General features: G+C 37.4%; 1 protein-coding gene across 1 annotated transcript; it reads left to right on the forward strand.

The window, feature by feature from the left end:
- The first annotated feature begins 11,518 nt into the window (after window positions 1-11,518).
- LOC110928770 (12-oxophytodienoate reductase 2-like) lies at window positions 11,519-13,355 on the forward strand. The gene is made up of 5 exons (XM_035989640.1): window positions 11,519-11,659; window positions 11,767-11,907; window positions 11,987-12,117; window positions 12,366-12,506; window positions 12,587-13,355. Exons 1-5 carry the CDS (start codon window positions 11,589-11,591, stop codon window positions 13,177-13,179), a joined length of 1,077 nt encoding a protein of 358 aa, XP_035845533.1. The 5' UTR covers window positions 11,519-11,588; the 3' UTR covers window positions 13,180-13,355.
- Window positions 13,356-17,339: the final 3,984 nt, after the last annotated feature.

The following is a 17,339-nucleotide window of genomic DNA, read 5'->3' on the forward strand; positions in this document are numbered from 1 at the left end:
AGATCTTATCTAGATCCAGTACCAGAAAATATGACCGGAGATATGGCCGGAAAAATCAAAGTCACTTAAAAACAAGTTTTCAAGTTACCCAACCCAACCTTGAACACTCCCGAAGGTTTAGAAACCGTTTTTCAGTTTAGAAAAGCAAGAAAAACCACCAAAACGGGTGCTAAACCTAGTGTCCAAACACACCAAGAACTTGAACAAACCCGGTTTTAAACAAGGTAAAGAGCCAAGGCTCTGATACCACTTGTAGGTCCCTTTCCGGAGGATGACGAACCTAAACCTTGTTATACAAACCTACTAGCGAGTGCGGAATCCAAGCTAGCAAGCAAACCGGGATGAAGCAAGTAGAGAAACAAACACACAAGAGTTCACCGATTAACACCACTGTATTAATACGTATGAAGGTTCCAGTTACAAGCACAATGTTTACAAATCTAACTTGCAAACTCTCACTATGTGTGTGTGTGTGTGTTTCGGACAGAATGCTCTCAAGCTCTCAAGTCTCTTGTCTGTGTGCATCTGAATGAAACACAACACACTGCATGGGTATTTATACCCAGCCCATGATGTCTGGTCCGAAGGATCCGATAGATGGTCCGAAGGATCATCTATCGATGACAAAGCATTCGAAGGATCAGCAGGGACCTCGAAAGATCACCTTTCGAGATCTATCATTCGAAACATATCTTTCGATGAGATCGAAGGATCCATATTATCCTTCGATCTCTTATCCTTCGACACAGAACATCTTTCAACAGTTTACAAACTGTTGTCCAAGTCAAACCGGAGGATGGTTGACTTGGTCAACCTACAACACTAATCAGGACATCGTTTACATCGTGACCGAATACAGACAAAGTACAGACACAAGTGCACCAACAAACATGAGATTGTATGTGTATAGTGAGTTAGGTCCGCTTATATGGTCATTAGGAAGTAGGTCCGTTTTTATGTCAACCATATAGGTCCGCTTATATGAACATGTAAGGTCCGCTTATATGGACATGTCCATATAAGCGAACCACCATGCCCTATATAAGGGACACATGAGCGGATCTAGAAGTAGTGTAGGTGTGGTCTTGTTTGGTACGGCGAAGCCCTGCCAAATCGTCTCCAGAGCTTGTAACTTGTTATAAAGAGCAATAAACAGAGACAAATTAGTGAAATCAAGCTAAACGAAGACCGAATCAATGAATTCCGCCTCTGAATCTGTCTAAGCACTCTTCTGATCGACTCATCAAGTCGTCTAACGATCCTACATGAAAGTATAAAAGAAGAAGATGAAAGGTGTCGGGAATGAATCTGGCTCATCTAAGTCAGACAAGCCACACTCAGGCAATGATTCTGGTTTGTCAAAGCCAGAGGAGCCATTGATTGAGGTAAAAAAGGAGAATTCAGGTTTAACAATGGATGATGCAAACTTTCCACCAATGTTGAACAAGAATTCGAAATCACCCAAGGACCGTCAGGCTTGGGTGAATCTGTTTAAATGAAAAACCTGACTTGCCGGAGTTCCCAGGTTGGTAAGCGTGGAACATGAATCGGCACATTTCTATAGAAATTTCACTCTGGTGATTTTTCGACTTACATGTGGTAAATCAGGGACATTAAGTTGTACTTGATTTTCTACAAGTGATCATTGAGATCTAAAACTGAAGTTGTAAAATCTATCATGTGTATGAAGAAAACAATGTGATGAAGTAACCCCGAACCTACAAAATGTTTGGTAAACAGAACTAATTTTCCGGAAAATCATTTTGATTAAAACAAACTTAAGTGTTTTGAAATCACAATGGGAAATAGTTTGTTGAGAGGGGGAGTTCTGATTGTTTATGCCAGGTGGATGGAGAATTGAAGTGATTCTCATCAACTTGTCAAGTTTGTATAGTTTGTTTCAAATTTTCCCAGAAAATCAAAATTGAAACATATTTTGATTTTAGGGGGAGTAAAATTTAAAAAAATTAGAAAATTTGAAAATGTTAAAAACATCGGAAAAATAAAAAAATGAGTTTTAGTGTGAATAGGGGAAACGATAGTACATCAGCTAGACTGGCACAGTACGCTAAAGATTTGTAATGTATAAATGCAATTAAGCAGTCTCGCTAAAGATGTGTCGATAGGTTTTCACAGAATTAGTAGATCAATTTGGGATATAAACATAAATTTCACTTGCGTCTACGTGGGGAACACCTCAAGGATATATAGGCAACCCCTGAAATCCTGTTTGAAGGGTCCCGTATTCTGAGATAGTAGGTCTTTATGCTCTGTGATATCTGGGGTATTATCCCAGGACTTCTGTTGTATGGAAGTACTGACCTAGTCCCAGGATAATACTTTCTGCAAAAAGCTTTGAAATATAAGCTCGCCCTCAGCATGCTGATGAAACAATAAAATTGATAGTCGCTGCTGTTGTAAATAAAAGATCCTCTAAAGGGGACACACCATAAAGTCGAAGCCGTCATCTCTCTGCGTATACGGAAGTATCGACGTGAGCTCTCACGGCCCTCACACATAACCCCTTAACAGATATCAGCTGTGGTATACTCACCTGTAAGACTGAATATTGGGGTCTGGATACGGGAGTATATACTGAGGTGGGACACATGTAGATGTTTAAGTTTTAAAACACTAATTCAGTATCCCGAACAGGTTGAACATTTTGTGAGAATTTAAGTGGATCGAAATATCGACAATCTATGCGAATTGTTTAAAAGCTTAAAATGAAATAACAGCTTAACGGTGCTTGTGTTTAGTCAGCAGCTGATATGATCCTCTTGCACGAACTCGCAAAAATATGTTTGTTCATATTTCTTTTCTGCATTTAATTTTTGCTTTTATATTTTGAAAATCCAAAAAGATTTTCGACAACTGATGTTGGAGAGCTGAAATTCAAAATCTCAAAGGCTAAACATGATGATCAGAGGTTTGGTTAAATTGGTTTAAAGGGTTTAATCAGATTTTGGAAAGTTGAATAGGTTTTAAATGAGAAAAAGTCTTAAATATTCTTAAATGATTAGTTGATTCATTAAGTTGAATCACAATTTTGTTTGTGATAGAGTGTTTGAGTTGTGCAGGTTTCTGATCCTGTTGCTACGGAAAGCCAAGAGATACTTCAGAACCCGAGAAGAGCTTAAACTAATAAAGCCAGGATTTGATTTCAATGGTGATAACAAATTCCAGACAGCGATCCTAGCTCGATGATAGGGGAAGTCTGATGAGAGTTAGAGCCAGAGAAAGATCCGGGTACATGATTCCAGGAAGGAGTTCCTGAAGAAAACATGATTCCAGGAAGAGTTCCTGAAGAAGACCAATCGAGAAGCCTAGAGACTGTTCAAGACTGAAGAAGTACAAGACATGAAGTTGCCAAAGACTTGATGAACGACTCCATCAACATCTGAGGGGGAGTCTGTTGGTGCACTTCATCTGTTGATTTCGTCTTGGATCAAGTCTTAGTCTTAGAATGTTAGATTAGGGCTCATTGTACGAGAAAACAGGAGATTGTATGTGTATAGTGAGTTAGATCCGCTTATCTGGTCATTAGGAAGTAGGTCCGCTTTTATGTCAACCATATAGGTCCGCTTATATGAACATGTAAGGTCCGCTTATATGGACATGTCCATATAAGCGAACCACCATGCCCTATATAAGGGACACATGAGCGGATCTAGAAGTAAGGTAGGTGTGGTCTTGTTTGGTACGGCGAAGCCCTGCCAAATCGTCTCCAGAGCTTGTAACTTGTTATAAAGAGCAATAAACAGAGACAAATTAGTGAAATCAAGCTAAACGAAGACCGAATCAATGAATTCCGCCTCTGATTCTGTCTAAGCACTCTTCTGATCGACTCATCAGGTCATTTCACGATCCTACAAGTTTTATCCTTTGTTTTTAAGAAAAATACCCATGAGTAACGTGAGAAATCGTCAATGACAACTAAGCAATAAGACATCCCACCAATGCTCGCAACATGGATCGGGCCGAAAAGATCCATGTGAAGCAATTCAAGTGGTTTCTGGATTGAGTTAACTGTTTTCGGTTTATGAGGCTTTCATTTGATTTTTCCTTTTTCACATGATTCACATTTGTTGTGCATATTGAAACTACGTAAAGGAACCCCCAACACTAAGTTGTTTTTCACTAAGTGGTTCATTTTTCGCAGATGCACGTGGCCCATTCCCCTATGCCAGAGATACAATTGATCTTCAGTCGCCTTCGAAAGTAGACATGTCGCTGGAGCAGACGAGTTAACCAACGGGCGCATGTCCATGACATATGTGTTATTCACCCTTGGAGCCCTCATAACGATCCAATCTTCAGGAACATCAAATCCCGGACGCAAAACGAAGCAAGCTTTATCAGTGAACAACATCGTGTACTTGTTATCACAGATTTGAGAAACCGACATCAAGTTATGCTGCAATTGTTCAACGTAGTTCAGTTTATGGGCGTGATTTTTCCATTTGACACAGAGCCTTCACCGGTGATGTATCCACCCTTTTCACCGGCAAAGTTCACATAACCACCACGAATTTGTTTAAAATTGTTCAATAACTCTTTATTTCCTGTCATGTGTCTGGAACAGCCACTATCGATATACCAAATATAGATAGCCCTCTTCAGCTGCACCTACACTCCCCAACAAGAAAATTTAGTTAGAGTGTGGGACCCAAGCCATGATGGTCTTGGGTCGTCCCGATTCGTCAACATAAGAAAACTCTTTGAAATAACCATCAGTCCACCATTTCCATTTCGGAAATTGTTGGAATGAGTCCCCGCAAATTGTGGATTATACGGAGTTGACGATCTGTTGGTATAACCAGAGATTCCATACCCTCGGCTTCCATAGTTTTGGTAACTGTAATTTTGATTCCTGGGTGGCTCAAAATTCCTACCAAATCTAGGAGCATCTTCGTGTCTTGAGAATAATCGTGGATGATTATCCGAATGCTGTCTTTGATTTGGAAATCGGGGGGGGGGGGTGACGCAGTTCGATCATTCACGAATCTGTTCTGTGCATGAGGTCTAACATAGTTGTTGTTCGAACCTCCAGAGCGTTGGTCATTCTCAACTGTTTGGAATGTAACATGATTTTGTCGTCTATGAGGGGTTTTCTAATGAGTATCATGTCTTTGAGATGTATTTTCCAATCTGTCCCCACGGTTAATAACAACAGGTTTCTCCTCCTAATCCTGATTTTGTTGTGATTTAACATTTGGTTTGACAACTGGTTTTACTTCTTGTTTAATCACTTTGTTTTTCTCAACCTTCTGATTTTTACCATTTTTCTTTTCAACATTAACTGCTTCATTTTTTGGTTTTTCAACAAAAGGTTTCTTTTGATCAGGATCAACAAGAGATTTACCCCTGTCATCTGGACAGTCTGCTGCTAAGTGTCCTTTCCCACCACACTTATAGCATTTGCGAATTTTTGCAGCATTCTTTGGACGTTCCTCATGAGTGGTCGAAGATGATGAGTCGTTGGTGGAATTTTTCAAAATTTGGTTCACAAATTTAGAGTTGGAACCAGTTTCGATCTTTACTTCTTCTTAGACAAAATCCTCCCCTTTAACAAACTCAGTTTTAGGGATATTTTTCAAAGCCTTTTTAGATTTCCCACGTGACTTTGGTTTTGACTTCACATTTTGAACTTGATTAAACATTTCCAAAATCTTATTGCTTATCAAATTTTCAATGTTTTCAAGATTTACTTCATTTTTCTTTGAAACTCCACTCATCTTCGACTGATCTGATCTGAGTCAGTAACTTCATCTGGCTCAGATTCTGACTCACTTTGCGGTTCAACCGTCAGAGGGGTCTTTGGCACAAAATTTGCCAATTCATGATCAATGCTTGGCATCGATGTATAGTTATGGTTTACCGGTGGAGGCACCTTACTATATCCAATGCCGAACATTTCTTCCTCAGATTCCTTGAGACGTTGGCTGTGAATACAGAAATTCATCACTTCGGATGAATCCCCGAACTTTTCAATCTTTCGTTGCAAATCTAAAATCAGATTATCTTTTTCCAAAATGATTTTGTTCTTTTCCAAAACACAATTTTGATTCATTTCAAGTTCAAATTTTAATTCCTGATTTTTAAGATTTCCCTGAGCCACAAGTCTCTCAAATTCAGAGATATCATTTTTCAACGATTTTATCTTAATTCGGTGTTCTTTATCCGAATTAGACAGAACAGCAATGAGTTCTCTGGATTTTTTTAAATCTGCAATTAAGTTTGTGTTATGAAGTGCATATCTATCAATCTTGGTGACAAACTCAACACATCTAGCACATCGCTTATCTACAGGAGATGATTTTACCTCTATGCCTGAATGCACAAGCCTCGTTTTCTACGGAATTTTCTTCCAACCTTTTAGCTTCTGCATCCGCAAATTGCTGCATTTCAGCTGTGGAGATGTTGAATTCAAAGCGTTCTCCCTTTTCTCCATCCTTCTGTCTTGTTAGACTTTTCAACAGACTCTTCATTCGAAAGATCTTCATTCTCAGCAACATTCCCCGAATCCAACTCTTCCCCAAAAACCTCAGCTACAACCGCAAGCTCCTCAATACTAGTCTCTTCGACAACCTCTTCATACACTTCTTCGTTCACAATTTTAGCTATAAATGCTTGTGACACAATTGCTCCTAAGATGTCTTCCAAAGCACAACCCCAGTCATAAGGCTCAGTCACACTTTGTAGAGGTTGAGCCACCATAGCATTGTTTGTCGAAGGTGTAAGATTTTTAGACCCACTTGAACGAGCACTTGAATTAGGGGTAGCAGCTGATGCATTGTTGTGAGGTCTTGAATTATTTCCTCGAGAGTTGTCTCTATCAGATCTTTCCATTTTCGGCTTTCGACAATCACGTGCGAAATGCCCGTAGATACCACAGTTGTAACATTTTACTTTTGACATGTCGACTCCCATTCGAGTCTTTGTCTGACCTCCTATGAACTTCCTACCCATTCTCAACAGAAACTTCTTCGCTCTACGGACTAAGAGTGCCATGTTGAGTTGTAGATCAAGTTCTTCCATTTCGTCTTGATCTATCTGATCAAAGTCCTCATCGAGACTTGATGGTTCAGCGAGTTTTCCAAGACAGAAGTTCTCGTAGGCTGTCATCAAGGACGCCAAAAGACTCATGTTTTCTTCAATCAACTTAAAACAGCTTGCATCTATCTTAGGAATGTTCAAGCTTGTTCCTTGAGATTTATGAGCTCCACTAGAAGAATACATCCCTTGATTGGAATTGGTTGTTCCACTTGAACTGTCATTGTTGCTTATAAAGGCGTGTTCACTTGCAGAACCTTCATTCTCCGAATACAAGGCAACACCGTCTCCACCATTACTACCCTTATCCGTTGGTTTCGAAGCCTTATATAACTAAGGATCTTGGATCTTCTCGAAATCAGATGCTTGATCTTCCATATTCCAAGCATAACCCCTCAGTTTTTGAACAGCTTCTTCCAGTGAGAGCTCCTCATAGAGAACACCCTCTCTAATCAAAGTAGTGTACATATTCCATTCTCTGGAAAGACAATTCAGAAACTTCTCAACCTTCTCAAATTCGGTGTAGATACCCTCTTGACTTCTATCAACTTCGCTCAACAGATGATAAAATCGGTTCATTGTGTCATCAAATGATTCATTTCTTAAAGCATTGATCACAACAAACTGAGTCTTCAAACGTTCGAGACGTCGCTTCTTGTACATTTCATTTCCTTCGTATCGATCGCTGGATCACACTATCCCACAATTCCTTTGAGCTACTTCTCTTACGGAACGTATGAAGTATAGATTGTGTAATAGCCATCGTTATCATTGGCATAGCTTTCTCTTCACAGTCATAAAATTTCTTCTGGTCGTCAGTGAGTGCCAAATACGTATCAATTGTCAATGTACGTACTGGAGTAGCTCCACATCCTTTAACGATACACAACCAGATTTTGATGTCTTTTGCTCGTACATATCTTTCGAAACGCTCCTTCCACTCAGGAAAATCAAGCTCGTTTATCAACAAAGGAGGTTTGTCGTTACTTCCTACCTCAGCATTGTGCTTGAGGTTTTGCACCATTGCAGTCAGATTGTTGTTTGCCATTTCAGAAAACAACAGTAGGTTTCCAAGTAAGAACTGTGTTACTGGAAAGATTTTCTAAGTCTCGGAGAGAAAAACACGGAGTGAAATGTCTGAGCTTTAATCAGAGTGTGAAACCCGGATCACAAAAACCTAAAATAAGACACAAAAAAAAATCGGACACTACACTGTTAGGAATTTAAACTCAGACCACCTAATAAAAGAGAAGAAACTCAGACTCCCTAAGAAGACATAAAGTTCGGACAAATAAAGGTTAAGACTCTAATAATGGGTTAAAAATTCGGACTCACTGAAAACTATAAATTCGGACTCTAATAAAAGTTGTAAAATTCGGACTCTAAGAACACTATAAAATTCGACCTCTAAAGAAGTTATAAAATTCGGACTAAGAACACTAAAAAATTCAGACTCTTGATAATAAAATAAAAAATTTTAAAATTCGGACCTAGCAAAACCTAAAACTCAGACTCAAAGGAACTAAGTAAAACTCGGACCTAATAGTACTAAATAAAACAGATAAAATTCGGACAGTTGAAATTCAGATCTAAATAGAAGGTTAAAGTACGGACAGTATCCAAAAATCGGAGAGGAGCTAAAACTCGGACAGAGATTTGATATGTGAAACTCAGAACAGGTAAGAGTTTCTCAAAACTCAGATCCAGTAACCAATCTCCGGACTATCTCCCCAATGTGACTTCACACTGGTTCAACAATACCCCGGAGACACAAACACAGAATTTAAACCACGGACAAAGCTTCCAAAGATCAAACTTAGGAATCTTTTTCAACCTTCAAAACACTGTATGAACAAGAACCAAAACCCCTGTAAAACCCAGATGAAGAACAACACTAAAAATCACCAAACTACTCAAAATCCATCATCAAATCCCTAGAGATGAATGAAGAATCATGAATAAAACACAAAAACTCACTAAACAATCACTAAACCCTATCAAAGTTTGAACTTTTCTCACAAAAAACCTTCAAACTAAGAAACACCTACAGTAGTATGAGCACACTGCTCTGATACCACATGTCAGGCCTCCTAATCCAAGATCTCGCTCAGCTAAAGCCACCAACAGGTGTGCGGAATCCACCTGATGATTAACCACTGCAGATGAAACACTAGAATGCAAGGATTTGTGAGAGAAATCAAGAATACACTGAGACGTCACTCACACAAAGTAGCCGCCAGACAAAACACACACACAATGATTAGGGTTAGGTGCACAGAATTTCACGCAGAATCGCCGCCTTGTCTATTCCACATAAAGGTATAAATACAAGGCAAACCACAGACTTTCAAGACAAACTAGAAAGCCCGGACAAACAAACTACACAAAGCAAAACTCTGACTTTTGTCCTAAACAAAACTCAGACAAAAGTCTATCCTAAAACTTGGACAAATTGTCCAAGGATAAAGCTAGGACTAACTTTCAATATATGTACAATAAAGACCTTATAACATGGGAGACATGCACTTATCACCTAAAGTGCATTAACAAAATGAGAAAGAAACAAAGTTTTGTGGGGACGTTGTTGGAAACATAGTTAACTTTGCGATGTAATTCGAATAAATACAGGTTTGGTAACTATCTTGTCGAAATATTGTGGGAAAATTTATGGTTTTTAATATTTGTCAAAAAGTTGTGGAAAATTTGTCAAAAAGTTGCCACATCTATTCTACTCTTTTCAACTTTATTTGGTTTTATAAATTGCACTAACTAATAATAAAAATTAATAAATGATTAAAAACAAAGTTTTGTGGGAACATTGTAGGAAACATAGTTAACTTTGCGACAAAATTGCCACAAATATAGGTTTGGTGACTATCTTGTCGAAAAATTGTGGGGAAATTTATGGTTTTTAATATATATTCGTAATTCAAAATTAAGTTGTCGGAAATTTGACAAAAAGTTTTGAAGTAAAGAACCATTTTTCTTGTAGTATATTAAATGGCTTAAAAGTCAATACTAGGTTTCGGTTTTAATAGCCTTAAAATTTATCTAGTGTTTATTTTTTGGCCACTACATTAAACATGACTTATTATATTAAATGGGCTAAATGCCTAAATGGCCAAACACAGCCAGCTCTTATTACATGGCCTAAAGTCTAAAACCAACAGTTAAAATTTCCAAATTATAACAATGGCCCTGGCCCATGGGTAGCTAATGAATATTAGAATCAACAATGAAGTTATTAAAATGGCATATCTAATAAAGATACCTTGAGTAATTTTAGATGTTTCACTACCTTCATCAACCGTTTTGAAAAATAATAATTGTGGGTTGTTCCAACACCAATTCTTTCATACATGTGAGATAATAGAAAAGAACATATTAAAACAACATATGTATAAAAACCCATCTCGGACATATAAACTGTAATCATCAATAAAGTAAAACAGAAATCGTACATAAACCATAAACTGATGAAACAGAGCCAAACAAATCCAAATAAATCCATCTCGAAACAAATCGAAATCGTATATAACTGTGATGAAACAGTAAGAAAACGTATATAAGTAAAATAAACCATTGATGTTCGTATAAATTTGAACTAAAAACTGTAACAAATTGTATATAAGTTAAACAAATCGTATAAATTTGAACTAAAAACTGTAAGAAATTGTATATAAGCTTTCGGTGGAACAAGATAACAAATCAGATTCGATATTGGAAAGTGGAAACAAACCTTCGGTCTTTGATTTTCAGATCTCGACCTTCAGTGTTCGTATTTTGATTATTTGTATCTTGTTCAGATCTTGATTTTTAGATGCTCAGTTGCTCACAGACCTGGATATTGAAAGTGAGTCGTGGGGGTGAGTGAATGAGTGGCTGATAGAAAAAGGATTAGGGTTAGGTTTTAATTCTATAATGTTATTTATATAGCATTCACGTTATATTTAAAAAAAAACGGATATCGGATATCCGAAATATCTTAAAATTTCGGAAATCACTATCCGGAAAATTCCGATTATCCGAAGGATAATTCGGATTTGGATAATCGGATAAATTGGATTCGGATTCGGATGATCTTGAACACCCTAGCACCAACAGCGGTGTACCGTTGTGGTGACCACTCGAGGAAAGTAGTACCCGAGCGTGCTCTTCCACCTTTATAGGCACTACGTACTTTAAATTCAATAATTAGCGGTTAACATCCCCTTTAGTAGAAAATTGGTATTGTACATCAGCTACAAGGATCCTTGACTGAATATAACTTAACAAAGCTTAAGGTCGAGCTCGAATTGTGTCAAACTCCAATTCTAAAGCCTGAGCTTGGCTCTTTTTTATTATTTATGACATACATTAATTATTTTAGTTATACACAAATGTAATTATTTTTTACTATTTAAAATTATAGTTATAAATAGGTGCTTTTACTGGTGAACGTGATTCATGTGCGCCTACGGGATCAGGCATCTTTAAGAAGAACTTACTTCAGTCTTATTTCTGATCTCAAAATCTTTCAAGAAGTTTTAACAATGGCGAACAAAGAAGGTGAAATCTCTCTTCTGACCCCGTACAAAATGGGGAAATTTGAGCTTTCTCACAGGTAATCTGTTTGATCTTCTCACACTCATGTATCTTTTGTTCTGAATTACTTCTTGGGTTTCATTTATAATGACTTGTTCATGAACTGTTTTATAAAATGCCAAACAGAGTTGTTTTGGCACCCCTAACAAGGCAAAGATGCTTGGGCTATGTCCCTCAGCCACCCATGATCTTATATTATTCACAAAGAACATCCAAAGGCGGGTTTCTTATTGCTGAAGCTGCTGGTGTCTCTGACATTTCCCAAACGTAAGGACACATCTAAATTTTCTGAATTGTGGCTGATTGATTTTGGTTCTCAAGATCTGTTTATGTGATCATTGTCAAGGTCTTCGGAGATGCCAGGCATATGGACTAAAGAACAAGTAGAGGGCTGGAAACCTATTGTGGATGCGGTTCATGCAAAAGGAGGAATCTTTTTCTGTCAGCTAATTCATGTTGGAAGGGTTTTAGATACTGGTATACTGTTTGTTCATTGTTTTTTACAGTGGGTGGTATGGTTTTCCAGGGAATGCAGTTAGCCAAAATCTGAAGGCACTGCGGGCCCGGTAAAGACAACATAGTCTAGACAGAGTGGGGTTGGGGGCCTCTGTTTGGGAGGGTGTGAGATCTCACTCTCTCTCTCTCAACATTTAGAGATTCTCACCGTTCAAAAAAAAGGTGAGCTATTACCGTAAATACTTTTCTCATATATGCTTTTGAATTAGTGCCAAACGGGAAATCCCCTGTGTCTTCCTCAAACAAAAAACTAGCATATCAACAACGATCTCCGAAGAAGCTAACAACACAAGAGATTCCGCTTGTTGTTGATGATTTCAGAGTTGCTGCAAGAAATGCAATTGAAGCTGGTAACAGTTAGTTCCTCATAAGTTCTTGATCAGAGTTAGAATCCCTTCACTATCTCATTGATCAATTTACCATATTTCAGGTTTTGATGGGGTTGAGATTCATGGGGCTCATGGTTATCTAATCGACCAATTTTTGAAAGATGAGATTAATGACAGAACAGACGAATACGGTGGTTCTCTAGAGAACCGTTGCAGATTTGCTCTTGAAGTAGTTGATGCTGTTGTGAAGGAGATTGGAGGAGATAAAGTTGGCATAAGATTATCCCCATTTGCAAACTACTCGGAATCAGGTGACTCAAATCCGGAAACTTTAGGTCTTTACATGGCTGAATCTTTGAATGAGTTCAAGATTCTTTACTGCCATATGGTGGAACCTAGGATGAAATCAGTATTTGAAAAAGTTGATTGCCTTGATAGTCTTGTCCCTATGAGAAAAGCATTCAAAGGGACTTTTATTTCTGCTGGTGGGTATGGCAGGGAAGATGGTAACAAAGCTGTGGCTGAGAACAGAACCGATCTTGTTGCTTATGGTCGTTTGTTTTTGGCTAATCCGGATTTGCCAAAACGATTTGAGCTTAATGCTCCTCTTAACAAGTATGACAGGTCAACCTTTTATACACGCGATCCTGTTGTTGGGTATACGGATTATCCGTTCTTGGAAACCACAATTTAATGCTAGAAAATGCCAAGTAGTTGGAAGAAAATGAAGATCCTGTTAACATAGAAGTCTTGGATGTTCTTGTGAAATTGAGTTTACAGGGTGTGTAAACATTGATCATTTCAAATTAATTATGGACAAGTTATGTAAGTTATCATCAACAATAATCTATTGTTTGTTTGACAAAAAAACCTTTTTTACATGCATTCGGTGATCATATACTATAACCAAGAACAAAACAAAACTTATGATTTAGTAATGCTTAGCGACGTCCAAACGTAACATAATTCTGACTAGGTGAAACACCTATCAAGAAGGATAAATGTTAATGTCACTAATATCTAATTGTGTCAATTGCACTAAGAATAATGTGTATTTTGACAACTGATTTTTGATTTTGCCAAGAGATTAGGAGTCAAAAGATTTTGGTATAAGACCAAATGGTGAGTGGTTTTATCGCGCCACGTAAGTTTCACGTTATTTAAGTTTGACCTATGGTGTGCCCGGTTGAGTTTTCCCCTCTAGGTCTCAAGTTCAAGTTCAAGTTCGAGTCCGGGTGACAGGGGTTTCTCATTGTGGGGTTTAAATTGGGGATCTTTTGCGCGAGGGGGCTCTCTAGTGCAGACCCTGTTAAGACAACGTATGCTAGTGTTACTAAAAATATTCTCACTTTCAACACATGGCTCACTTTCATTAGGCCTAAACATGGTCGTCTAATCTTAAAACACTAGTGTCCCCTTTGTAACATCCAAACGGATCAGTGAAACCCGACCCGTTTGTAAATCAGACTCTAATCGTAATAAACTATTACCAAAAATGCAAATTTCTATATTTGCTCGTTTAAGAATTATTATTTGAAATTTTGTGTTATCTAGTTAATTAATAATAAACTAAACGACATCTCACCTCCCTTAAACCATACCCATCACTTCTCTTCCCAAACAACACCAGTTATGCTTAAATGATGTCCTGCCACGTTTGAAACCTAGGCCAAACGATAAGCAAATCTCAACCAAACCACATACTTGGTTTTCAAAACGACAACCTATGTTGTCTTCAAGAAAACCTAAACGACATACCATCTCTTCTTATTCTCGACTTTATGGCATCTTTATTGTCCCAATTAAGTGGGTTTTAATGACTACACATAATCAACACATAATTGGTGCTATGAAAACCAAAATCATTATACCATTTTCATCTTTCTAAAACTCAAAACATCACACCAAATTCGTCCATCTTTGCCTAAACACAAAACCAAACAACATCCCTTATCATATTTCACGAATCTCCATATCTACAACTTGCTAATCCACTCTCTAACTCAGAATTTGGACAAGGTTCAAAGCAAGGGCTTGGAACTTAGTGAATTGATATCTTCTTTATTTCTTCACCAAATCAGGTAATTCCAAAGCCTAACACGTCTAAATTTTCACGCTCTATAAGACCCTACTATCCATTTCTGTGATAGAAGGGAAAATGAATCTTATTTTGATCTCTTTTAATATTAGGGTTCTTAGTTTCTACACAATCGGGGCTTTTGACTTATGATTATGTTTAAATGAAATTGAATCTAGGGTATTGTTCATAATCATGTATGTTATTTTTCTGATTTTCTATAAAATAATTTTGACATGTATTTTTTTATAGATTTCATGTTCTATTTTTTTTTTTTGAAATAAAAGGACTTGTTAAATATTAACCATAAATTTATCATTTTTTAACAAATTTGATGATTTTTATAAAATATAAGATAAAATATGATTTTTGGATGTATATAAATTGAAAGATGAATTTTTACTAAATTGTTAGAATTGATATTTTTAACTTATAATAACATAAAATATTATCTAATTTGTCTTGGTATTTTTTTGTCAAAATTTTTAGACTTCTCATCATGGATAGAATATGTTGGGACTAGGTTATAAATATGTGTGGCTAAAGTATATTTAGACTTAGTATATGTTACAATATAAAAGCAATGGTATAAGTATTATTAAGGTAATATTTTAGATATATCACCTTATTTATTTTGTTGCAAACATTAAGTTAATAGATATGTTAGTATTATTTTCTATTGTTTTAAGTTAGACAAAATACCTAAGTTATTGGATTTATTTTATAGTTTTTGGTTTTTGCTTGTTTAGTACTTTTGGTTATTAATTCCTTTAGGGTAACTATTGTCTTTTGAAGTTTTTCCCTCAACACACATGCGGTTTACGTAATGATCAAACAGAATGCAAAAGTGTGAGTAGATCTATTTCTTTTTCCCCCTTTTGTCACTAAACATTTTTGGGGTATATCATGTGTTTATGTTTCATATGTTTCTTATTCAAATCATCAACATGCAACATCAATGTGTCGCAACCTGTTTCATATATTTGTATATATTGTTTCATATACATGTATCTACATGTTACTCGCTTTGTGTCTATTGTTTGTGTTGGTGCACTTGTGTCTGTACTTTGTCTGTATTCGGTCTGTATATAAACGATGTCCTAAGTTAGTCTGTAAGTTGACCAAGTCAACTATCCTCCTAGTTTGACTTGGCCAATATGTTGTAATGTAAAGTGTCTGAGTCGAAGGATAAGGGATCGAAGGATGATGTGGATCCTTCGATCCCCACGAAAGATATGCTTCGAATGCTTAGACCTCGAAAGGTGATCTTTCGAGGTCCCTGCTGATCTTTCGAGTGACTTGTCTTCGATAGATGATCCTTCGGACCATCTATCGGATCCTTCGACCAGACATCATAGGCTGGGTATATATATACCCATGCAGTGTAGTGTGAGACAGTGATGCACACAGACAGACAGACAGAGAGTTGAGAGCATTCTGTCCGAAACACACACACACACACTTTGAGAGTTTGCAAACTGATTGTAAACATTGTGCTTGTAACCGGAAACTTTCTACGCATTAATACAAGTGGTATTAATCGTTGAGTCTTGTGTGTTCTTGTGTTTGTTCTTGCATCATCCCGGTTTGCTCGCTAGCTTGGATTCCGCACTCGCTAGTGAGTTTGTATAACAAGGTTTAGGTTTGTTCTCGATCCTCCGAGAAAAAGGGACCTACAAGTGGTATCAGAGCTTGGCTCTTTACCTTGTTTAAAACCGGGTTGTTCGAGTTCTTTGGTGTGTTTGGACACTTGGTTTAGCACCCGTTTTTGGTGGTTTTCTTGCTTGTTTAAACTGAAAAACGGTTTCTAAACCTTCGGGAGTGTTCAAGGTTGGGTTGGGTAACTTGAAAACTTGTTTTTAAGTGTCTTGGAAAATTCCGGCCATATCTCCGGTCAGTATTCCGGTGAACAGGTTTTGGATAAGATTTCCATTTTTGGGTTATTTTATTTCAAAATCGCAGTTGGTAAGGAAGGTACAGTCTGACCATTCCTTTTTGCCGAAAGTTGGCTCACCAACCACATCAACTTTTCACCAACCTGTCGTACTTTTTGTCAGTGTGTCAGAGCATTCGAAAGATATCCTTCGACATCGAAAGATATCCTTCGACATCTTTCGATCAAAGGCAGCTCGAAAGATAAGCATCTTTCGATTAGTCTTTCGGAGTCTAAGCATTATCTTTCGTTTTTGGAATCTTCTCGAAAGATAAGGATCGTTCGTGTTGGTGAATCTTTCGAGATTAGTGTTCGAAAGATAAGGATCTTTCATTGTGAATCTTTCGAGACCTGTGTTCGAAACATAAGGAGAATCTTTCGAAATCATCTTTCGAAAGATAAGGATCCTTCGTGTGATCAATCTTTCGAATTCAATCCTTCGAAGTCTTTGTTCGAAACTCAACAGGGATCTTTCGAACCTTGTTGATCATTCGAACAAGCATTGATCTTTCGAACAAGTCAGTATCTTTCGATTCTTAGTTGCTTGTGTTTTTAACAGTTTGTGTTTGTGAAGGTTCTCAATTATTATTTAATCAAAATGAGCTGTACAAGTCCATGGGATTGGAGTTTGGACTCACGAACCAATCAAGAGTTAGTCACTGCTGCAGATTGGGCAAAGAGTATGATTCCACAGCCGTCAATCAGTCCAAGTCAATGGGCTTTGGTATCCAATCAAAGTCAAAGTCTTCAGAACCTTCTGATTAGTGAGAGTGAAACTGGCAGCAACAATCGTCCACCTAAGTTGAACCATATGAACGATTTTCCATCATGGAAAAACCGTTTT

This window comes from Helianthus annuus, chromosome 4 (assembly GCF_002127325.2).
Source record: "Helianthus annuus cultivar XRQ/B chromosome 4, HanXRQr2.0-SUNRISE, whole genome shotgun sequence".
Classification (NCBI taxonomy): Eukaryota; Viridiplantae; Streptophyta; class Magnoliopsida; order Asterales; family Asteraceae; genus Helianthus; species Helianthus annuus.

Excerpts from the sequence above, each read along its gene's own strand:
- LOC110928770 (XM_035989640.1), top strand. The coding sequence starts at position 11,589 with ATGGCGAACAAAGAAGGTGAAATCTCTCTTCTGACCCCGTACAAAATG. Across the intron at positions 12,118-12,365 it reads TGGAAGGGTTTTAGATACTG|TGCCAAACGGGAAATCCCCT; the intron begins GTATACTGTTTG and ends CTTTTGAATTAG. Across the intron at positions 12,507-12,586 it reads AAGAAATGCAATTGAAGCTG|GTTTTGATGGGGTTGAGATT; the intron begins GTAACAGTTAGT and ends ACCATATTTCAG.